Source organism: Aulonocara sp. 'chitande type north' Nkhata Bay, linkage group LG22 (assembly GCF_057382095.1).
Source record: "Aulonocara sp. 'chitande type north' Nkhata Bay isolate Kocher_YH1m ecotype deep benthic linkage group LG22, A_spYH_male_GT1.1, whole genome shotgun sequence".
NCBI classification, from domain to species: domain Eukaryota; kingdom Metazoa; phylum Chordata; class Actinopteri; order Cichliformes; family Cichlidae; genus Aulonocara; species Aulonocara sp. 'chitande type north' Nkhata Bay.
Genome location: NC_141364.1, coordinates 1,705,598 through 1,730,508, shown reverse-complemented (window position 1 = coordinate 1,730,508; position 24,911 = coordinate 1,705,598). Strand labels below are relative to the sequence as shown.

Genomic DNA, 24,911 nt, shown 5'->3' with positions numbered 1-24,911 from the left:
CACTCACTGCAGAGCACCACTAACATGTCACTGTGTGCACTGAGCCACCACCAAAAATACAAACGCTTACTAATAAAGCTCCACTTACAAAGAACCTCGTGTGCTGTTTTACAACAGCTTTGCATGATTCTCAGTTCAGAATAATCCCCAGTGAAGCCTTTTGTGCCTTCAGATGTAGGCGACTGAGCTGCTGCACTGTTTTTATCACTTCTGCTTTCTCACACTGACAAACTCAACTCTGCTGTCATCACATGATTATTTCTGCCACCTTCACTTTAACCTCAGCACTGTTTTTCTCTTCTGCCTTCAGATTCTAACTCGAGCAGAGCCTCCATGTTTTTATCTTGGATGTTCAGAAAGTTTCATCTCAGGTGGAAACTTTTTCTTTTCCCAGCTCCTCTTATTAACTTTCCAGGTGCGATTGTGGCTCAAGAGTTGCTGGTTCGAGCCCCGGCTCCGACAGTCTCGGTCGTTGTGTCCTTGGGCAAGACACTTCACCCGTTGCCTGGTGGTGGTCAGAGGGCCCGGTGGCGCCAGTGTCCGGCAGCCTCGCCTCTGTCAGTGCGCCCCAGGGTGGCTGTGGCTACAATGTAGCTGCCATCACCAGTGTGTGAATGTGTGTGTGGATGACAGGATGTGTGAAGCACTTTGGGGTCCTTGGGGACCAAGTAAAGCACTATATAAATACAGGCCATTTACCATGACTGTTCCTCCACGCAGAGATATGAGCTGTGTGACTCTAACATTAATTATGATCTCTGATGACTGTGACCACGTCACTCGGCTCTTTTAAGAGTCTGTCTGTGTGCAAAGGAATGATTTAGCTCCTGATAGCTGATTGATAGGAAGTCATACAGATAGAGCTCTTCTGCAGATCAGTTATCAGTTAGAAATCAGCTGTGGAGGAATTATCTTGCAGAGTGTAGACGACTTCCTGTCAGCCTCTCAGTTTCCACTGATCATAAATCAGCAGCTGTCAGTGTCTTCACCGCGGACTCGCTCCCCTCCAGCCACCTCCTGCAGCTCTCCTGGGGGGGCAGTGAAGCATTTCCAAACCGGCTGGGCGACACGATGTGTCCATCAGGTTCTGGCTCTGCCCCAGGGTCAGGGCAGGACACACGTGGAGCACCTCAGGGATGCAAAGCATCTATTGGCTCCTTCCAGTGTGGAGTGGAGAGGCTCTTACCTCGAGACCTCTGCGTTCATTTTAATCTAAACTGGACACAGCATCACTTCAGTTCGTCCACAAACCTCATTTATATTTGTCTTCGTCTGCTGATCCATGAAACATGACTCTGTCTAATACACGAAGAACGAAAAACACTAAAATGTCACCAAATGAATCTCCATCATGTATCTGTGTGTCTGAGTTCTAACAGCAGTCGGTGAGTTTAGTTACAGTCACTGGATTTGAAACAAGTGTAACAGGTTATAATAACGAGAGAAAGCGTCTGTTCTCTGACCACAGAACCTCAGAAATAGAAGAGCAGGCGTGTTCACAGAGGCGCTGACTTCCTGTTCTCTGTTCAAACACAGACTGTGGTCACTGTGAGTTCAGACACTTCAGCCTGTCAGGATGTGGGTGAACATCTACTGCTGCCTGTTAGCCTGCGCTCTGAGCGGTCATACCACAGCAGGTGGGACACTTTGCATTAATGTCTGATATACTTTATAGTTTTCACACATGTGCATTTGTGTTGGTGTTTGTAGTTTCAGGGATTTCACACGATTATAGAAAACGAGTTCAGAGTGTGAAGCAGACACACGATCACAGGAAGTCGAGTTATGGTGTCAGTGTAGCTCAAACTTCACGTTTCATCTTCCGGAAGAAAAGTTTTAAAAATGAAATCCTCTGTTTGTTTTAGACGAACTGTTTGAAAACAACATCCATGAAAAACTGTGATTTTTACCTGAGGTTCAGCTTTTTATTGATTGATTCATAATAAGATAATGAAATAATCATTTTCAGACTAAAGCTTTAAGAATTTACAATCAGGAAACATTCATAGGACGGCAAATATCCTGCTGTTTCCTAACAAACTGTCAGTTAACTTGCTTCCTTCTGTCAGGTGTGATGCTTAGCTTAACTTGAGGACAGAGCACAGAGTAACACTCAGGTCACTCTTCATGAGACAGAGAGTCATGTGATGTTAACGTGTACTCGGTGAGTCTGAGACATGATTTTAAAAATGCTTTTGTTTTGCAGGTTTAACCCGGGAAGTAGTTACAGAGGGGACGCAGCTCGCTGTGCGCTGTCCTTACTATCTACAGGGTGGAGTGAGGTGGAGCAGAGAGAGTGGAGGAAGCAGAGCTGACATACTCACTGTTGATGGAGAAAGAAACATAAAACACATCAATGATCCACAGAAACGATACGATTCACAGGCTGACGGGTCTCTGATCGTCCTCAGAGCTGCTCCCTCAGACTCTGGCAGATACTTCTGTAATAGTTACCTGGCAGAGGAGCTGACAGTGATCCCATCAGGTAACTTTATCAGCGTTAACCTGTTTACTCTTTAAAAATCATTTCTGATTTTAAAAAAACCCTCAAACATCAGTGTGTTAATAAATGCTGCATTTGCATTTTCTATAAAGTAATAACTGTAATGTTCTTCATGTGTAAACCTCACATGCTGCAGTAACCTGTGAGCAGCTGTGAGCAGCTACATAAAAGTCTTATCTCTGCTCTCTGTAAACTCAAACCACACTGAAGCATTTCAGTGTGGGTTATTGTGCAGTGATCGCCGGTATTACCAACGTGGTTATCAAGTGTCTCTGTGTGCTGTAACAAGAGAGCAGCAACACAATGTGTGGTGTAAATGTGGATGTGGGGATTGTTGCTGTTGTTTAGTTTTGATTCTACTGGAACGTGATCAGGAGTCGGACCACGTTGGACGGTTAATGTGGTCTTTCACAGAAAATGGAACAATTATGCAGCCTAGTGTGATTCAGTCAGACAGTATTAAACCACAAACACTGTAAATATTACAACAACAAATGCCAACAGCAAACAAGGCAACAGAGGCGTCCATGAATCTGCTTTTCCAGCCACAGAGCTTTATCAAGAAGCTGGAGCTTATCTCAGATTGTTTAACCTGACCTCTGACTTTCTGCTTCTTAATTCAGATCAAACTGAGGTTATTGTACTCGGCCCTGAAAATCTTAGAAATATGGTATCTAAGCAGATTCTTACTCTGGATGGCATTACCTTGGCCTCCAGTAACACTGTGAGGAACCTTGGAGTCATTTTGGACCAGGACATGTCCTTCAACGCACATATTAAACAAATATGTAAGACTGCTTTCTTCCATTTGTGCAACATCTCTAAAGTTAGAAATATCCTGTCTCAGAGTGACGCTGAAAAACTAGTTCATGCATTTATTACTTCCAGGCTGGACGACTGTAATTCATTATTATCAGGATGTCCTAAAAACTCCCTGAAAAGCCTTCAGCTGATCCAAAATGCTGCAGCAAGAGTCCTGACAGGGACTAGAAAGAGAGAGCAGATTTCTCCTGTTTTGGCTTCCTGTTAAATCCAGAATTCAAAATCCTGCTCCTCACATACAAGGTCTTAAATAATCAGGCCCCATCTTATCTTAATGACCTTGTAGTACCATATCACCCTATTAGAGCACTTCGCTCTCGCTCTGCAGGCCTACTTGTTGTTCCTAGAGTATTTAAAAGTAGAATGGGAGGCAGAGCCTTCAGTTTTCAGGCCCCTCTTCTGTGGAACCAGCTTCCAGTTTGGATTCAGGAGACAGACACTATCTCTACTTTCAAGATTAGGCTTCAAACTTTCCTTTTTGCTAAAGCATATAGTTAGGGCTGGACCAGGTGACCCTGAATCCTCCCTTAGTTATGCTGCAATAGACGTAGGCTGCTGGGGATTCCCATGATGCACTGGGTGTTTCTACTTCACTCTCTATGTGTTTACTCTCAAATGGTCGCAGCAGATGGCCCCGCCCCTCTCTGAGCCCTGTTTCTGCCGGAGGTTTTTTCCTGTTAAAGGGAGTTTTTCCTCCCCACTGTCGCCGTTACTCACATCACAGGGGGTCGTTTGATTTTTGGGACGTAATTATTTAAAAAACTTTAAAAAGCCATTCATTGGCTTTAGGTCTGACATTAAAGCCCAATGAAGAGTACATGTAAATGAGGAAAAATAAAATTCAATAAATGTTAATATTCTCTATAATTAACAGTGTGCAAACTGGATGATCCAGTTTTGTAACCTTTCTTCTGTTAACTCTAATAGCAGTTGTGGTTTAGAGACCAAAAATAAAACTGTCCATTCTCTGTATCACCAACTAAACTCCAGCACCTTGTTGTGTCGATGCATCACAGTTTGCATGTTGGGATGAATTACTTTAAATGATAAATGTGTCACTAACTCCCAGTTTTACACTGAAACTGTAACAAAACCAGGTTCCATGTTCCAGTTACCATGGTGACCGAGCCTCAGGGTCTACATGCCTGCTAACCCCGTAATCTAGACACATCCCTCAGGTCTCAATAGGTTCATTCATCACATTTCTTTAATTAGCTATTTGCTTTTGCTTTTTTGATATTGTTTGTTTTTATTTTTTGTTTGTTTGTTTGAGCCCCTGATTTCATAATGAACATGAGAAAAGTCAATAATTGTCCATTTTACAAGCTCAATCGTGGTTTTTAGTCACACATTCATTTGTTATTCACAGGAACAATAAGACGCCATGTTGAAGAGAGAGGCAGCGTCTTACTGAAATGTCCTGGTGATGTTGGAGGATCAGCTGGTCCAACATGGAGACGAGACTCTGGAGAAATAAATGAAGGAAGGATGTATTTTTCCCGTAAAGACAAAACATTAACAATAAGAGAAGCTGAGCCTGCTGACTCTGGACTGTACTACTGTGATGGGAAACCAGCTGTTTATGTGACTGTGACCAAAGGACAGAGATCTGACAGAGGTGAGACACATGAACCTCTGACCGTCAAACATGAAGCCTGTTAGTGTCAGCCTGACTGAGACCATCAGCTTGTGTCTCCACTGTGGTTCAGGAGTGAAACATCCACAGCGAGCACACTGACAGGCTGCTGGATGTTTGTAATAAAAACTGACCCAGAATCAGTGCTGCATGAATCTGAATATGTAAAGTAACGATTCAATAGGAGTCAGACTGAAGAGAAACTAGAGGTTTGCTTTCAGTCTGTCTCAGTCTCACAGAGTGTTGTACATGTAGACAAAGTTAGGCCAGGTTTAACGCTGAGATATGAAACTACCACACACTCGTATGCAAGGGGGTTGAGGTTTTGAGCAAGATGCAAATACACAGCTGAGTACAGCAGTGACAGTCTGCTGCTCCTGTCCAACAGCAGCTTTGTGATGCACAGTAAAGATTCCCACAGTTCACTGGTGACCAATCAAATTTACTTCAAGAGTCAAAGTTATAAATGATGACAATGGAATTATATTTATTATAGAAAGAAGGGCGCTGTAGGGAGAATCCACCATTGTTTTTCTTTAATAAAGAAAAAAATCTGTACGTTCTTACAGAAAGAGGAAGCTGTTAGTTGTTTATCACACAAAAGTACAAGTCAAAGGTCACGTAGACATTTGCTTAGTGATCAATAAAAGAATACATTTCATGAAGCTGATCACATTATATAAAAACAATTTTCCTTTGACAACTCTGTATTATTGTCAGGGTCTATCTTGCAATATAAAAGATGCCTTAAGGCAACTGTGGCTGTGATTAGACACTATCTACTAAAAACATTTGAATTTAAAACTAAATAATAACAAAACACCTAAAGATACGATTTAAAATGGATTTTCTGCTGAATTGCCTGATATGTGTAGACACAACACTGGTTCCTTCCCTGAGTTAGGACACTTGTTTTTATACTTGACTGATTCATAGATGATGATAAGTGACTTAACAAAGAGCATTCCTCTGAACATGGTCAGGTTCAGGGACTGGAAGGGAAATGAGAGACAAAGCAGCCAAAGGAAAACAATAGAAGACATAAATAAGTCGTTCCTCTAAAAACCCCTGCATGAAGAAGTTTACATCTCAGACTCTTATTGTATTTACAATCATCTGTACAGCAAACTATACTGTTCATACTGTACACAAATATGCATATATACCCCAGAAAGTACAGACAAACATCCAATTATTTGTATTTTAGTTTTTAGTTTCAGAAATTATTTATGCTTTAGATTCTTATATTAAAGGTAAACAGTCAGTTCTGTTAATCAATTCTCATGTAGCTATTTTGTCTGTTACTCAAGGTAAGAAGACAACAACAACAACAACAACAACACTGACAACATCACCGACGACAACAACAACAACACCAAAAACACCGACAACAACAACAACAACAACAACAACACCGACGACGACAACAACAACACCGACGACGACGACAACAACAACACCGACGACGACAACAACAACACCGACAACAACAACAACAACACCGACGACGACAACAACAACACCGACGACGACAACAACAACACCGACAACAACAACACCGACAACAACAACAACAACACCGACAACAACAACAACAACACCGACAACAACAACAACAAGGGCTACATTAACTAGAACTCATCAATCAACAACAACAAAAACTCCATTAGGTACGATTTAAACAAACAAACTAAGGTCAGAGTGTCGTTGTTGTTCACGGGTACACAAGCTTACAAACATCTGTCAGTTCTGTTCTGTAGATAAAATGTTTAAATGATATTTATGTTTGTTTCCAGTCAAACAAACTGGTTTCCAGTTAGGAATGGGTGCTCTTCTTCTCTTTGTCCTCGTCATCATCGCCGTCTATTTTATTTGGAGACGCAGGTTTAAAAGACGAGGTGAGTAAAGCAGAACGGGACCGGGGGTCCGTTCTTCGTACGTCGCTCACTACATCCAAGATCAAATCATCGCGCTAACTTTGAGCTCGCTATTCCGGTTCTCCGAACACACCTGTTGTTGACGATTAGTACAGCTGGATGAAGTAATGAGAGATCACTGGGTGGCCCAACAGGGGCTACGCATCGATAGTAGAAACATTGATCGGCAACCCTTTGATTGGTCGGCGAAAATGTCGAAGGAGCGCGCTCGGTATTTTTCGGCAGCAGAGCAAGAACTCTTGAGTGAGGGATTTCAGGAGTTTCAGAGTTTAATCAGAACGCAAGGGAACACTGCAAAGGCTGCAAAAGCAAGGAGAGAGGGCTGGCAGGAAGTTGCTGACAAATTAAACTCGTAAGTAATTTAATAATAACAATAATAATGGAGTGGATTGATATAGCGCTTTTCAAGGCACCCAAAGCGCTTTACAATGCCACTATTCAGTCACTCTCACATTCACACACTGGTGGAGGCAGCTACGGTTGTAGCCACAGCTGCCCTGGGGCAGACTGACAGAAGCCAGGCTGCCATATCGCGCCATCGGCCCCTCTGGCCAACACCAGTAGGCGGTAGGGTAAATTTATGATATTATATTATATTATATTATATTATATTATATTATATTATATTATATTATATAGGGCTGAACGATTATGGAAAATAATCTAATTGCGATTTTTTGCCCCAATATTGCGATTGCGATGCGATATGCGATTATTTTTTAAGGTCTTTGTCTTCTGTATTATTAAACAAAGACAAGCAATACATCATATAGTATGGCCAATACTATATTACATTAATTTTAAACTGTTCTTTCCTGGAAGACAGACCTCTGTTATGATGACATGAGGTGATGCATGAATTGATGACTGACATTTTTATTTAACTTCTTCAATCACAACAGTATATTTGAACATACACAATAGTTTATTTTTAGCTTACAAACATCTGAGCATAAAGTGCTGACAAGGAACCCTGGTGTAAACATTAAAATGAAAGTCAGTACAATGTGCAGATTGCAGAAATATACATAAACAAAATCAGTGGCTTTACCACACTCAGTTTTTCGACATCTGTGAACTACTAGACAGTCATTCAATTAAAAAATAATATTAAATAAATAAAACTAATAAATAAAAAATACACACATCTTACTGATCTCTGCAGTCAGTAACATTACACATAAAGTGCAAACATAATAGCAATTGTATAAACACACACACAAACACGCCTTTAAAGTTTAAAGGCGTGAAATTGGACGGTCTAGTTCTGATTAGCGTCACCGCTGTCTCGGTGGAGTTTAATAAACTCGGCCGTCTGCTCCTTGCTATCTAAAATATAACCAGACACTGGCGTAAATTCTCGACTGTCTCATACTTCTGTTTAATAAGTTTTCTGTTTGACGTTTAGTCAGCTGTGTGAAAACCAAGGAGGAACCCACCCGGGGGATTAATAAAGTTTTATTTTATCTAATCTAATAACTTTAATCTCACGAACAAACAAAACACTGAAAAAAGCCCAACAATAACATTTTTAGGTTGTCTAAGTGACTTATATATTACGTTTAACCCGAGCAGCGAAACTCCGCGGTGATCTGAAAATGATGTGCCGGGAGTTGTGCCGTTCTCGGCCGCATCAGTAACCCTCGAGCTCCTGGCTAGCTGTCGAGCTGGTGGGTAGCAGACGCCTCTGAAAACGTCGAAGCACTTTTGCAAATATGGGATATCTTGATAAACCGAGCAGATATTTGATGTTTACACAGCTACTTTCTCGCCTGAAAATATGTTAAAAGTTTATTTTGTGACCCAGAAAGAATAATAAGAGTAATTTTAAAACTTAGTAGCGGCCGCCATTGCTGGAAACTGGAGTTTGGCTGGGCCGCGCTATGAATTCTGGGATATGGTAGTAATTTGGACAGCCTTCGGCGCGTCGCTGTGACGTAATCGGTCTACAAATGCGGCCTCAGGAGGATGCAGCCCATGAATTTGGACATGTCCAGAGTATAATCGCAGCCTTTGCGGTTAGAAAATTGCACTTGATCATGTCGCGATATTATCGCAAATGCGATATATCGTTCAGCCCTAATATTATATTATATTATATTATATTATATTATATTATATTATAATATGTTATATTTTATCCTCTTTCACATTAGAGCCACAACAGGACCCACTAGAACATGGGAACAAGTAAAAGTGAAATAAGAATATTCTACAGAATGGTAAAATTTATCACTTATATTGATTTTAGTCTCTTGAAAAGAGACCCTGAAATAATCTGTTTGTTCATAACAGCAACCAAGAAAAGGGCAGAGCAAAAAAAGACAGGTGGTGGTCCTGCACCCCCTCGTCAACAAGTTGGTTAAGTAAATAATACCCTCACGGGAAAATCGATATCTCTCTATGAGCACACTGTCGCGCTGAGCTAAAGGATCCTGTCTATCCCGCAATATACGCTGAATTCTGGAAACTCTCCTTATCAATCTTGCACCTTCCGCAATGGGTGGCTCGTGTATACGGACAGGACATGGCTGCGACAGACTTCCCAAATCCACCTTCGCTTTTATAGCCGTGGTCTCTCATCTTGATTACACGAAGTAATTTACAATTACTACTCTGAAATATGAATTACATCTGTAATAATCACATACATGTAATAGAATGTTAATAGTACATTTCCCTTTTTTAGGAAATGACCTGTATGTATCTGTGTGACATCAATAAATGGATCAAGTGCTGCATTATCTTTAGTTACATTGATAATATTTATTTATGGTACAACAGTGGTAAAATATCGCTGTTGCTTTCGTATAAATGAAGCGGACATACCTGCGTGGCCGTGATCTAATCCTGTTTACATAAAGTAAACCTGCTCCCCAGCAGGTTTACGCTTACGGCTCTGTTGCTATGACAGCAAGTCCCGGATGGGCTTCGGGGAACTGACTGATCCAGGATCACGCGAAATCGTCAACAATCTAATCCAGCTAACTTACTTAGTGAGGTACGAAGAACGGACCCCAGAATCTAAAACAGATGGTGTCGTGGTTCAGACTCTTTACTCATTCATTCATTGAGACTCTTCTCCTGATAATTCTCACATCTTTGTTTCAGCTTTTGGTCAAGTTCAGTTTCCTGTCTTTAATCTGTTTTCATTCTTTCTAAAAAAGGAAAAGAAAAAGGAACAACTACCTGCTAACAGCTCACACGTTAGACACCAGACACAAGTTTCCTTTACAAGGTTTCTTACTCTTTCTTTCCTTTTGGTTCACTGCAGATTTAGAATTGATTAGATTTAGCATTGTTGCCAACACCTGATCATTAATCGCTGATCTGGTGATTTAGTGCACAGAATAAATAAATATTTTATAATTTATAGTAATTTATTTTAAAAATGCATCTTCAGTGCTGCATTGATTTCTAGGTGACAGCTGCACTTTGGAGGTCTGACACTTTAAACTGAATCCATTCAAATGTTAAAAGTTCTGATAAAGGAGAAAAAAATCTCTTCAGTTTGTCACAAAGTGAAGTTAATTTGATTAATCAGGTGTTCTTGGTGTCCAGGAATGCTGATTCAATTTGATTGGTCTGTAGGTGGTGATGTCATGCCCACTGATCTCTAAACTCCAATCGCTCTCTGATCTCGAATCTGAGCACAGCACAAGTTACCATGGCGATGTACCCAGGATATGACTGGAAATCTGCTCTGTAGTCTTCTCTGATCGCCAATGTTAGATAATGAATCCAGATAAAAAGATACGCTGGGTGTGTTGAAGCAGCTTCCTGTTCAGGCCTCGGGTGACAAACAGAACCTCGTGTGACTGTAAAACTTCATGTTACAAGAACTGAGAAGTAATTCAGTGTTTTTTCTTAGGAGCTGCACCGCGATCGGCACACCGCATGACAGAGCTGCAAGGTACAGCTGCATGGTTGTTCTTTTAATTCTACCTTTCATACAAAGAGACACACGTAGAGAATATATTAATATAAATTCATCTCATAACAAAGCAAAGCCAGCCAGCAGAAAAAAGCTGCTCCTCACTAGGTTACTTTCCCCGCTGACACCGTTGTGTATGTGTGAGTCTGATGAAGCTAACATGGGAACAGTAAAGTTACTGGGCTGTAACACTTACTCATAATGCAACCTGAGCATTAGAAGAGGGTTTTAAAATAAAGAGAAACCAAACAAACACTACTTTTTGGCAGGTGTGATAGCAGCCGAGCTGCAGGTGTGCCCAAGCTTACGTCTCCAACTTCGAAAGAACCTGACTGTGTGTTAAAGCAACCTTAAAATCTGATCACAACATCCTGTTGAATGTTTTAACAGACACGTCAAACCAAAATGATGATGATCCCACATACGCCACCATCCCCGACCTGCCACCCACTGGAACCCTGCCCGGTAACACCTGACCTTCGACCTTCACAGCCTCATGACTGAACCAGCCGTTCTGCTAATACTGCACCTGCCTTTATTTAATCCAAACATGTCCCGTCCTCTTACAGACTCGACATATTCCTTGATTGGTTCCACTTTCCACGCTGGCAGTAATAAAGGTATCTATGGTTACCAGCTCCACATACACCACCTCATGTCATCTACACGTGCACAGGTTTACAAACTGCTGCAGTAAAGTTTACAGCTTCCTGTAAAAAGGTAAAAATGTTGGTTTGTTGTGTGAAAGCATGAAAGTGAAATGTGATGAAGGCCGTTTGCTGTTTTCACAGGTTTATTGAAGCAGAACGACCCCACATACGCCACCATCACCCACCTGCCACACACCACCAACACGAACGGTAACTCTGCCGGCACAAACTCTCACAGCAGTTTACAAACTGTATTCATTCATGACTCTGATCCTGCAGATTCTCCTTATTCTTTGGTCGGTGAGTCTTTCAGTGGTGGAAATCAAAAAGGTAACTTTAAGAATTCTCTGAACAAACATTTACACTGAGATCCACGTTCCTCCACCTTCATCCACCTTCCTCCACCTTCATCCACCTTCCTCCACGTTCATCCACGTTCATCCACCTTCCTCCACCTTCCTCCACGTTCACACCGTCAAACTTGTTATTTTCATTCCCATCACAAAAATAATCAAAGATTTCTTCGTTTTCTGCCCCCAAAGGTTCAGAGCAGCTGACTGACAGCACGTACGTCTTACTGCAGAAGCCCAAATCACCAAGACCGGTTTAACTTTATGTGATAGACCAGTCGAAAATATTGGTTTGTCTCAATGTTTTACTGTAAAAGTGTATGTAATTGTATTTTTATATGTATATAATAAGAAGTTCATGTATCCTTCAATTTTTTGCCCCCATATAAAACGAGATTGTAAATGAAACTAAAGAGAGACGTGCTGTTGAATCTGTTGGAGCAAAGATGATTCCATACTTTCAGTTTCCATGTAAAAATCAATAAATCAATAAAACGATGTGGGATAAATATATTTATATCAATTAATTCCAATATAATATCAATTCCAACATCCTCTATGAGAGTTTGTGTTGTATTGTGTTCAAATGTTTAGTAAAATCACGCGTCGCTCACTCAAAAAGAAGAAAGCTGTGTAGCTATCCTGCCTGGTGACGAGTGTGTCGTCAGCACAACACGTCCCCCAAAACTGTTCACTGAACCTCAGCGTGTGCTTGAACTTAGTGCAGCAGTATGGTTTGTTTCTATTGGTCACACGAAGGTACGTCACAGCACTCAGTGGTCAAAGTTGAAACCAGTTGAACTTTGACCCCAGCATGTGCGAGTACTCCTTGCTTGTGGTTCAGTCTTAGAGACAGGATGAGGAACAGGAAGGAGCTCTGAGCAGAGCCAAAGGCCCTCCACATCGAAAGGAGTCAGCTGAAGACTTTGAGGCATCTGGAGAACAACCCATGAATCCCATGCTCTCCATGGAACAGGTGGAGGAGGACAGGGGGGTCTGGGACTTCTACACACAGAGGGACGTAGGTATGACTCACATCAATATGACCACATGTGTATTCAAAAATCTGCTGCATGAAGTAAACCTCTTATATCCTGGTGAGCTGCACGGGGTTGCAGCACTGTTGTCAAACACCACGTGCTCTGAAACCACAAGCATGGCCTCGTGGTGGTCATGGCAACAACCTGCTTTGCTCTCCAAATGTCCGCGCGTGAAGTCAGAGTGAAACTGATGTGGTGTTAATGATGTCCTTCAGCTCTCTCTGCTTAGTTTACGTTGGGTGTGGTTGATTCGGGGAGGCAGTAATCCCTGTGGGGTGTCAGGCAGGCCGACCACAGAAATCAGCTGCTCGTCTGCTTTGGTTGGCTAAGCTGGATTTACCTGTGGATGGACAGAAGAGCAGAACTGAAATATGTCTTGATGATATTTCAGCTGTGGTGATGTCATGCTGTACATCAGCGCTCATTAACCTCAGTGTGGTGAAACATATTGTGAGCTGGCTGCTGTGTGCTGCAGGAACAGCTGTATACACTCAAGCAGCTTATTTCCTGTTTTGAAAAGATCAAACCAAAGTCTGTTTGCTGATGTCAAAGTCGTCGTTTGCTCTGGGATCCATATCACTGCAGGTAAGAACTTTTCAATATCTATTAACCCTTTAGAGCCGGTCGGACACGCTCCATTTTGCTTAACTATTTTAAAATCCCGGTAGCTCTGCAACCACGTAAGCTAGCGCAATAATTTTTTTTGCATATGAAACCGGAGGAGGAGCAGTTCAAGTATCTCGGGGTCTTGTTCGCGAGTGATGGGAGAAGGGAGCCGGAGATCGACAGACGGATTGGGGCTGCAGCTGCAGTAATGCGGACGCTGCACCGGTCCGTCGTGGTGAAGAGGGAGCTGAGTGTAAAAGCGAAGCTCTCAATTTACCGGTCGATCTACGTCCCTACCCTCACCTATGGCCACGAGCTGTGGGTAGTGACCGAAAGAACGAGATCGCGGATACAAGCGGCAGAAATGAGCTTCCTCCGAAGGGTGGCTGGCCTCTCCCTTAGAGATAGGGTGAGAAGTTCGGCCATCCGGGAGGGGCTCAGAGTAGAGCAGCTGCTGCTCCACATCGAAAGGAGCCAGCTGAGGTGTTTCGGGCATCTGACAAGGATGCCCCCTGGGCGCCTCCTGGGTGAGGTGTTCCAGGCATGTCCCACCGGGAGGAGGCCCCGGGGCAGACCCAGGACACGCTGGAGAGATTATATCTCTCGGCTGGCCTGGGAACGCCTTGGTATTCCCCCGGATAAGCTGGAGGAGGTGGCTGGGGAGAGGGAGGTCTGGGCCTCTTTGCTTAGGCTGCTGCCCCCGCGACCCGGCCTTGGATAAAGCGGATGAAGATGGATGGATGGAAACCGGAGGAGTTGTACTTACATCTTATGCCATCAGCTTGTCCTCGGTCACAGTTTCCTTCCACATACAGCTTTACAAAAACTGCATAAAAGCACTTGCAGCAACAAAAACATAATATTCCAGAAACACGCTTTGCCGATCCGATCAGCTGTTTGTAACACTTCCTACGTCCATCAGCGCGAACTGTGCATGTCCTCCATGACCTGCCCGAAACCGGAAGTGACGTCATTTTGCGGAAATGTAGTTTTTTACCATCAGGGCCTCATGAGCCTATACTTGTGTTTTTAAAAGTTATCTTTGACTTTCTGACTTTCTGTGTCGTTTCTGGGATGCTGAGGACTCATACTGCACTGCTGGAAATAGTTTATTTTGATGCATATGCTGTTATTTTGCAAATTTGCAGTATAATATATTTTTTCGTTTTTCCTGCAGTATATGAAAATTGGTGTATCTCAAAAATAAAACTATGAAGACACTTAAAATAAATTTCCTTTGGTGGGAAACTAGTTTGTGCAACTTTTTTGTATTTACAGTTTTGAGGGATAAGCCTCTTAAATTTCTCTAACTAGAAATATATGTTAAAAAAACAAAAACGATTTTAAATTTTTTTGTAATTTATTGCACTTTTTTGCAATTTATGTAATTACTATGCACTTAATGCAGACATATTATTAAAATTTGGGCTGTAATGGTTGTATTGATGTATAGCTACTTGAAATGCTCCCAAAAATGGCTCCACAGCAGGTAAAAATATAATATAAGCTCTGGCGGACTTGGTTCTATAGTAGGTCTTAAAGGGTTAAAATGATCCTCAGCAGCTGCCTCAGTTCTGATTTCTTGTAATGAGCTTCGTGTGGAGACTTCTGTGTCTTTGTAAGCTACTTAAAGCTGATGGTAGCGTGGACATAAGACACAATATGTCTCGGCCCTGGGTCGGTGTTTTGAGTTTCTTGTGTCTCTGAGTTTTTGTATTATGATCTTAGTTCTCTTTGTTCACCAGTTTATTCTTTAGTCTGCTGTCTTAGTTTGGCTTTCTTGTATTCTCTTTAGTTTTCTGAGTATTTCGTAGCCGCCCTCTGTGTGTCCCTGTTGTTGTTCTCTGTGTTTCTTAGTTGCTCTGTCTCTCCTAGTCAAGTCTGCGTCTGTTACATTTCCTGTTTTACTTTGAAGGTCTGTGTCCTACGTGAATGTACTGAGTTTCGCTTCCTTTGGGTCTCGTTATGTTCAGTTTCTCCCGTCTGTGTCTCATTCCCTCGTTATTTCCCGGTGTATTTGAGCCCTGTGTTTCTCTGTGACAGTGTCGTGATTCTCCCTGTGGCTCCTGGAGTACATTATAATTAGATTTTCCTACTTTAGTTTTGTGTTGTTAGTGATCTGTTTCCAGAAATGTGCTTTTGAGTTCAACTTCTGTCCCTGTGAGTTCGCGTTTGGGTCCAATTCCTGCACACAGCTGAAACATGACACAATAAAGACGAACGATCCAGTGCATTAGAGAATAAGACCTGCTCATCAGAAGGGAAGATGCTGTGGATGTGACAATGATCCTATCAGGTGACATCAAACCTTATCAGAGTTCTTCAGTTTTTCTTTGTTTCTCATTTGATGTTTGAAATCTTTCCTTTCTAAAGTTCAGTCAATAATCATGTTTTTATCTCATCTTTTGAAAATAATGTAACTTTTTCTCCATATAATGCGTCAGTTTAACTTTGGTTACATACTGCCCCCCCCCCCCTCCCGTTACTGAGGTCACACATCAGATAACAGGAAAGCAACTATGAGCCAAACTGAAACTGTCGACGTATTTCACACATATCTCACTGTCTCCCAGAATACACTGCTGCTGAAAGTCTTCACTCGTCTGCCTTCACACGCATACGAACCTGAGTAAATCCTCAGGGTTGAGTATGATGTCGGCTCTTTGCAGCTATTTTATTTCCAAGTGTTTATGGGAATTTCTCACCGTTCTTCCAGAAGCATCTGTGAGGTCAGATGTCAGAAGAGAAGGCTCCTCTCTAATTCATCCCAAAGGTTCTGTCGGGTTGAGTTCAGGACTCTGTGCAGGCCGGTCAAGTTGTTCCACTCCAAGAAATGATGACGAAACGTTTCTCCCACTGCAGACGTTACATCCAGATGAACAGTGCTGACTTTGTGGGATCTCCTTACCTGACTGAGCCACAGGACCCGAACTGAATTCATTCTTGTAATTCCATTTCAGTTCAGTTTTACTGACACAATGCCAAATCACACCAGCAGCTGCCTCAAAGTGTAAGAGAACAACAACGATACAGAGAAAACCACAACACATACTGAGTGAAAAGGGTGACAGAAGAAGAAACACAGCCCCCAGCAGCATAGAAATATTGCAGCATTACATTTTGGATCAGCTGAAGGCTTTCAGGGAGTTTTTAGGACTTCCTGATAATAATGAATTACAGTCGTCCAGCCTGGAAGTAATACATGCATGAACTAGTTTTTCAGCGTCACTCTGAGACAGGGTTGTTGATTGTCATTTATGCTTAGAAACATCTACTCATAAATTCTTTGAGTTTTATAATCAATGTCATGATGGTAGAAGTTTGATCCTTAGGAGTCTGCAAAGACTGTGTGCCTTCCAGAGTGTTCTGGCATTCACTCCCACATCCTGGGAGCGTGGGAGAGGTGGTCCCTGCTCTTATTGCTTCATGGTAGGAGAAACATCTGTATCAGTTTTAGTCTCAGTGCCTTTTGTTTAGATGAACTGCTGGACTTCCAGACCAGCAGGTTTAGGGAAGTCTTTATGGGGCCACACTCTGACCCCACACACAAATCTGTTATTTTGGTGATCTGCACAAGTTTACAAAACCACTGTTATAACTGAGTTTTCTCTGCCATACCTCTGCTGTGGTTGTGACATGAAGCCAGCACGACCGTCCTTTCCCAAAGTAGTCGGGAGTCGATCCCAATGAGACTTTATACAGAGTCACAAATTCCAGCAAAAGATAAAATATTAGCGACTTATAAATCCAGATGTCAGATCACAGCTGTTTAATAATGGTTAATACTCTTAATTTCACAAATCTTTGGTATAATTCTTTTATCGCGACGAGTCATTGTTTTACTGATTGCACTTCCTCCTGAGATCAGTGCGCTCTACACGTTTCCTGTTTTGGACACTAATTCACTATTTTAAACTTTCTGAGTCATACTGACTCGGTGTTCATAACGACAGCTGTCTTTCACACATGTGTGTATTTCTGAAACATGTGTTGCATCAACCATGTAATGTTGGACAATAAGTCCTTTATTTGCCACCAAATGATAAATGATGAAGACAACAGGAACCATCGGCCTTCATTAACCACAAAGTGTGAAAATATATCTCGATGATCGCTGCGTGGAGGAGGATCAGCCCCATATGTGTGAGCAGCTGCAGTTTGTCTGTTCACAGGTGTGAGTCCGGATCAGGATCAGGTGAGTATTAGTGGCTCTAAGTTGTTAGGCTAGCTGCTCTGAAGTGGGAAATACACATGTTAGCCCCTCCTCCTTAGGAGTGTTTATGCAGACTCTCCGGTTGCTGGCCCTCTGTCCCTGTGGAGTGGAATTTATACTCGTCGGGGATCGAACCCGTAGTTTTTACGTCCCTTAAATCAGTCAGTTCTGTAAGTGACATGACTTCTACCTCACTGAGCATGGCGCTTCTCAGTGCCCGCTCATCAACCAATGAAACGTTCTTGTTGAACGATTTTATTCTTTCCAAATTTTTTACTTTTAACTGAAACTTGGCAGCGCGATGGCGACTTTTCATCCCTCGTCGAACTTTGCCCGGGCGGATACTCCTAGCCAGCCTTGGACGTCCGGTCGGAGAGGAGGTCTCGCTGTGGTGGATCGAAGTCGGATCCATTGTTGCCCATTAATGGTGAAAAAATGTTCGTCGTTTGAACTACAGCCAGTTAAAATTGTGTTACTGTAGTGTGTCGTCCACATGAACCAAAAGGTCAGTTCTTAAAGGAGTTCAGTGACTTTTTGTTTCCACCCTGAAGCTGTCCGGACTGGTTATAACCTGCACGTTGATGATGACTCCGGCCTCTTTGCCAGAGGTTTTCTTAGCGTCATGGACTCTTTTTACACAGCATGTGTTTGGCCCCACACATACCAAAGCACACACACTGGACCTCGTTTTTTCTTTAGGCTGAACCACTGACTTCATTAGTTCTGAGGACATTTTTATCTCGGACCATCATTCTGTTATTTTTAAACCGTCCTTCCATCCGTCTCCTGTTCGACATCTACTTAATTCTCGCATTTTAAATTCCTCTACTGCTGCTAAATTTTCGGATGTTTTACATTTGGTGTTGCCTGTCTCTGACGAGGTTGATTTATTAACAGATCTTTTAAATAATCATTGTCTTTCTATTTTAGAAAGTATTTGTCCTTTTAAACCATCCGACCCATCCTTCAAATTCGGGGAAATGAAGGACACATTTGTCGGCTGCATTCGGAGGAGTCTACGAATTTGGACAGCCTTCGGCGCGTCGCTGTGACGTAATCGGTCTACAAATGCGGCCTCAGGAGGATGCAGCCCATGAATTTGGTTTTTGTGGCTCCCAGACTCTGGAGCTCTTCCACTGAATGTGAGATCTGTAGACTCTGGCAGTTCTGTTAAAAACTGTTAAAAACCCATCTTTTTAAACTTGCCTTTGGTTGATGTTGTTTTATGTTCTAGCTTCTGTGAAGCACTTTGTGATTTTATCTTGAAAGGTGTATATAATAAAATGTTACTTATTTTACTTTGCTCCTCCCCTCACCCCAACCAGTCTCAGCAGAACCAGTCTCAGGAGATGGCCCCGCCCCTCCCTGAGCTTGGTTCTGATGGAGGTTTCTTCCTGTTCAATGGGAGTTTTTCCTTCCCACTTTTCTTCCTTTCAGCGTAGATCATCTGTGTCACAGCTGACTGAAGATTTCAACCACAAACATTCTGAGAAGTAAGATCTCAGAATAAATGCACAGTGGAAAATATAAGCACATTGTGAAATGTCATATTGTACGTTTGACCACACTGACTCTAAACTATTAACAGCTGATCTAATGTTGGAAAGCACCTTCCACCTTCCAGCCCAACCTACAGAGTTTACCGGCAGTGACGTGTTCACACAGTGACGTGAAGGCAGATGAGTTGTTATGACCATAAAAAGACATTTAGACTTTGTGGCTTCTTGTGTGAGGACACAGCAGAGTATTTAAAGCTCAGAGCGATGCAGCGAGCGGTCATTTCTAGTCTCGGTGCTTCATGTGCTTCTGTGCCAGGATGAGGGTGAAAGTCTTCAGCTGCCTGTTAGTCTTCGTTCTGGGCTGCAGTGCAGGTAAGGAGCTGTTCATACTTTTACAAGCCACACACACACACACACGTAAACGTTGGCAGTTGTCACATAACTTCATTCATAAAGGCTCACCATTTCTTTGACACCTGTATGGTGTAAATTATAATTAGATATTTGAATTTTGGTCCCTTGGAGCTTCACAAACCTCCCATGGATGAAGCCTGAAAGCGTATCTATCCTTTGTGATGATTATGAATTGAAAAACACAGAATATAGACCGAGGGTTTCTGACAGCGCACTAGTGTTTAATGTCGTTCTGTGGTTTCTGCATATTGTCCATCATGTTGCAGATATTGAATGATATGTTGGATTGGTGCAGCTGCAGGGTGGACTGTACTACGAAGGATATTCAACAACTAAACCTAAAGCCCACCTCAGACGGATGTCAGTTTGCAACTTTGCCTGTTAAGCTGGGCTGTGTTTCAGTCCTCACACCACACATGCAGAACTGAAATGGTCAGGGTTGACTGCATTTTTAAAGAAAATATTGTTTAATTTTCAGGATTGATGGACACAGCATGTTTGGGCACTTCTGTCAGAATAGAAAAGAAAATCATTTGAGAAAGTGTGAAGGTGAGAGGCCAGTAGAGAGGCTCGGAGACGCTTTCAGACTGCCTCCAAGAGATTCTGACAGGCGACCCGGGAGGGGGGGACGGTGCTCTACCAGCACTGTTTACAGTGCGGTGGGAGTGCTGCTGACTGCGACTGGGGATATTGTCAGGTGGTGTAAGGAATCCTTAATCCCACGGACACGTCTTCTGTAGAGGAAGCAGAGTTTGGGGACGAGGACGGCTCCTGGCAGGGCCTCTGGCTGGATGAGATTCATCCTGATTCCTGAAGGCTCTGGATGTGGTGGGGTCGCTTGGCTGGCATGTGTGGAGATCAGGGGCAGTGCCTTTGGATTGGCAGACCAGGGTGATGGTTCCCATCTTTAAGAAAGTGTGCTCCAACTATAGGGAGATCACACTCCTCAGCTTTCCTGGGGAAGTCTATGCTGAGGTGCCAGAAAGGAAAGTACTACATCCTTATTCTCACTTATGGTCACGAGCTGTGGGGTAGTGACCAAAAGAACAAGATCGCAGATACGAGCAGCGGAAATGAGCTTCCTCCAGAGTGTGGCTGGCCTCTGCCTTAGAGATAGGGTGAGGAGTAGAGCTGCTGCTCCTCCACATTAAAAGGAGCCCATTCGGGCATCTGACAAGGATGCCTCGTGGGCGCCTCCTGGGTGAGGTGTTGTCCAACTGGGAGGAGGCCCTGGGGCAGACCCGGATACGCTGGAGAGATCATGTCTCTCGGCTGGCCTTAGTGTTTTCCTGGGAAAGCAGGTGGCTGAGGAGAGGGAGGCCTGGGCTTCTCTGCTTGGCCCCCCGCGACCCGGCCTAAGCAGAAAAAACGGACGGATCACCGTTGAGTCCATTCATAATCAGGTTGCTTCATAATTTAAGATTTTAAAAAATTCAGTTTTGAGAGCAAAATGAATGTTGTCCTTGCTTAAACATCACCAGGTAAACAGGACTTTCCTATTGAATTATTGCTACAAATTCCATCTGTAATAATTTAATGTCATGCTGTGTCTCACAGGAATAATCCAGAGAGTGATCCAACAGAAGGAGTCCATCGCTCTGCCCTGTCCTGGCTCAGTGGAGGGTAAAGTGACGTGGAGCAGAGAGAGCAAAGGACGGAGGGTTGACCTGCTGGTAGTTGATGGTGACAGAGACATCAGACTCGTTCCTGACCCACACAAACGCTTCAGCTCATTGGCAGATAAATCGCTCTACGTTTTCAAGGCCACTCGCTCAGAGACTGGAAAGTACTTCTGTAACAATGAGCTGGCTGCAGAGCTGACGGTGACACCATCAGGTGGCAAAGAGAGAGGAGTGAGCAACAACTCGACAGAAGTGAAGGAAACTGTCTCCATCGGTCAGACGTTCAGTCAAATATAACTTTACAGCCTCACATCCATATATTTAAGACTTTTATGAATGTATATTTGAAAGTATCCTGTGTTTCTGTTAATATTATATGTGTTGCTGCAGCAAAAACAATATTTAACATTCCCTCTGAGACTGTAAGCATTAAGAACGCTCTGATGGGAACGTCACTTCACTTTTGTTGGATTTTTGGAGTTCAAAACTGAACAAAACATTTGTGTTTTACAGATTTTGAGGATCAGATAAATCCTTTTATTAAACAATAATGTCAGTCTGTGATTAATGTTTCATACAGCGCTGTGTAGCTCTCACTCACACACTGCATCCCCAAATCAGCGCTCCACCCTGAGAGTCCGATGCTCAGATAAATATGATAAATGTTTTCAGCTCACAGCTCACAGCAGGTAGAAAACCACCATAGATATACTTTGAACATCACACAGGCCTCCCTATTGGATAGTTCCATCCTGCAGTAACCAATCATCTGTATCAGCTGCACAACAAGGTTTTAATGCCACATGACCGCCGGAGGGCGCCAAAGTAAAACCGTCGAGTGGTTAATGTGTCAACAATGTGTCATCGTGTGACTCAGCAGTAATTTCCCTCAAAATAACAACAAATGCAGTTTGAATAATTTTATATTTTAACCCTTGTGTGGTGTTCGTATTTTTGTTACTCAGCCAGTGTTCATGAGTCTGGTGGACCCGCCAGAGGTTTGGCTTTCCAAACTAACACTATCAAACAATTTTGTGTTAAATTACTCAACAGATGTTTACTTCATCCCAATAACAAGACATATGAACAGCAAACACGGTTATTTCTTCCCTTTGCCTTTGTTAGATCGCATTTATGAATTAATGTGCTTCTCGTTTCTTTTTTTTTTATATATAAAATGTTATAAAAAAATAAAATCAGTTATAATCAAGTGGAGTGAGTGGAAAGACAACACATTTACACATGAAGCAACATGTTTCACAACTAGATGGGATCAGCTGCTCATCAATGGTGACATTAGGCCCAGGGTTGTGAAACAGGGGAGGTGGTGCACCGACTATCCCACACTGTCCTGATGGCAGCCAGCTTGTCTCTCTGCCGTCGAGCTGGTCTGTCGTCTCGGTTAAAAACAGATAATCCTGGAAATTTTGTGGAAGTTTTCCAGAGACACTGATGCACGGAAAAGTTCTGCATCCCACGGGGATTCTGTGGATTCCCCTTTGGACCTGAAAACTCCTGCGAGGATAAGAACCCCAAAGTAGGCCTGTAGATGAATTTGGTCCATCTGCTTCCACTACTCTCCAAAAACACACCTTCCTTCTAAATTACTGAAATCCAGAATAATTTTCTGGATGGAATCTGGGATGAAAAGCTCAAATGAAGACTTGATGTCCTGCACATGAGTAACTTCAGCCGTGTTGGCCCTGGCTTATCACAGTAACAGCTCTGCAGGGTGGCTCATTTCTTGGGCAAGAAGACCATTCAATTTCACCAGTTATTGACATCCATATTTCTTCACTTGTTGTCTGGTGGGCTTGTTCTGGTCCTGGAGCTGGCAGCAGATGGGGTACTCGTCTTTGTTTTGTTACTAAATGGTGCTCAGCCTCATCCTCTTCTTCAAAGTCACTGTCAGACTGAAAATTCAGAAATGTGATCCTCATATTCTGAAACCTCTTCTTCTACAACTTCATCAGAAGCTCCTCTCTCTTCGAAAATCAATTGCAAGGCCCTCGCAGAAGATAATCTTTGGCCATCTTGATCAGTTGTGATAAAGAACCACACTGGCAAAGTCTTATTTATAGTATTATGCCCCTAATTTGCAGGAGGGACAGGGTATGAGAAAATAAGATTTGGATCCCTCAAGAGAGAGTATAAATGTGCAGGAATGTCAGAGCACACGTGTTGATAGCTGAATTTTCAATAATGTTGCAACTTTGTGCGGGAGGGGAAGAAAACACTATCAGCAGCACCAGAAAGGAGGAAGACAGAGTGTGGGAACACAGGACCTACACTTTCAACACTTTTACTAGACCTGGGTCCAGTGGACCCGAACACCTATGTAATGTAAATGCGTGGGGGGAGGTACAGTATGAGGTCATTGAAAATGTTTGTGGATTTATGTCCCTCACAGAAAATAAGCCAAAGATAATTTTTTTTTTATTAATCCTTTATTTATCCAGGTAAAAAATCTCATTGAGATTAAAAATCTCATTTCCAAGAGAGACCTAATAATAAACTGTAGACGTTTTCTCCCGACAGGGACAAAAGGCTGCACAGCTGTTGTCACAGCTTCAGTTCTTCTCTCGCTTGCTAACTCTCACAGTCGCTGGAGAGACAAAAGACTCTTCCCCCACTCTGAGTCTTTGTGTGAATGCTTCCCTCCAACTTCCTGAGATGCCGTCTGTTAACAGCAGGTATGTGTGAGACTGAGGCTAAAACCTTGTGGCACCAAAGCATCATACAATAAGATAATGTGAATAATACAGAAATAGAAGAAATTCTTCTACACGTGAAACACTAATCCGCTCTCTAAGATCGTGTCAAACGTTCCTTTTTGGTAGAGCTTGTAGTTGAGGCTGTGATCATGTGACCCTGAACATCATTTAGCCATGTTGCTGTCGGCTCAGGCTGCTGGCAGATACAACTTTCTGTTTTTCTTTGCATCTAAAGAACAACTGAAAGCATCATAGGCCTTTCTGCCATATGCAAATGATGCTGCTGCAGCAGAATGGCAGTGTTTAAGTGGAGCTATAAGAGCAGGAATTCATGCTTTCTGTGCTTCTGGTGGCAACGTGTTTGTGTTTCACGCTGTAGGCGTCCTCCTAATACACACTGACCTTTAACCAGTGCAAACAAGTATCAGTGTCAGAGGGAATAACACAAAAACACACAGCAAAGAGCACAAACCAGCTCGTTCTATTTATAGTTCACACATCAGAGAGAAAGAAGTTTGAAGTGTAGCTGTGAAACACCATCGTGCACACGGACGTCAGCAAACTGTTTCAAGTTTCATTGTCAATGACAGAAAACGGTGTAGCAACACGTACCTGTAATCAGTGATGGGAAGGTTACTGTTAAAATGTATCCCACTACAGATTACAGATTACAGATTACATTCTGAATACTTTGGATTACTTAATATATGATCATGCTTTTTACAGCTACATGAATGTGATTTATTACTATTACTGAAGGCTACTCTCCACACCAACACCAGCTAGATTCAAATCATAATATAAATGAGTAACAGTAGGTGGACATTAGGTAAGGCTGCACTTTTTGCAGCGATCTCGTGTAGAAAACTATTCCACGCGTATATAAAACAGGTCAGCGGCTCCGAAGCGTAGTAAAGGGACCTCTGGCTAATACGTCGGGTTCGTGTCGGCTCGTAGCTGAAAACTAGCTT

General features: G+C 42.6%; 2 protein-coding genes across 2 annotated transcripts; both read left to right on the top strand.

Moving 5' to 3' along the window:
• The first annotated feature begins 1,576 nt into the window (after positions 1-1,576).
• Positions 1,577-12,268, top strand: LOC147303144 (uncharacterized). Its single transcript, XM_086281454.1, has 10 exons — positions 1,577-1,637; positions 2,207-2,480; positions 4,693-4,943; positions 6,272-6,631; positions 6,758-6,859; positions 10,770-10,811; positions 11,223-11,297; positions 11,402-11,452; positions 11,624-11,812; positions 12,025-12,268. The coding sequence occupies exons 1-10, from the start codon at positions 1,577-1,579 to the stop codon at positions 12,090-12,092; spliced, it is 1,473 nt and encodes a 490-aa protein (XP_086137580.1). The 3' UTR covers positions 12,093-12,268.
• Positions 12,269-19,433: 7,165 nt separating this feature from the next.
• Positions 19,434-22,334, top strand: LOC147303143 (uncharacterized). Its single transcript, XM_086279660.1, has 2 exons — positions 19,434-19,562; positions 21,162-22,334. The coding sequence occupies exons 1-2, from the start codon at positions 19,490-19,492 to the stop codon at positions 21,521-21,523; spliced, it is 435 nt and encodes a 144-aa protein (XP_086135786.1). The 5' UTR covers positions 19,434-19,489; the 3' UTR covers positions 21,524-22,334.
• The last annotated feature ends 2,577 nt before the right edge of the window (positions 22,335-24,911 follow it).

Excerpts from the sequence above, each read along its gene's own strand:
- LOC147303143 (XM_086279660.1), top strand. The coding sequence starts at position 19,490 with ATGTGCTTCTGTGCCAGGATGAGGGTGAAAGTCTTCAGCTGCCTGTTA. Across the intron at positions 19,563-21,161 it reads CGTTCTGGGCTGCAGTGCAG|GAATAATCCAGAGAGTGATC; the intron begins GTAAGGAGCTGT and ends TGTGTCTCACAG.
- LOC147303144 (XM_086281454.1), top strand. The coding sequence starts at position 1,577 with ATGTGGGTGAACATCTACTGCTGCCTGTTAGCCTGCGCTCTGAGCGGT. Across the intron at positions 2,481-4,692 it reads GAGGAGCTGACAGTGATCCC|AGGAACAATAAGACGCCATG; the intron begins ATCAGGTAACTT and ends TTTGTTATTCAC. Across the intron at positions 11,298-11,401 it reads ACCCACTGGAACCCTGCCCG|ACTCGACATATTCCTTGATT; the intron begins GTAACACCTGAC and ends GTCCTCTTACAG.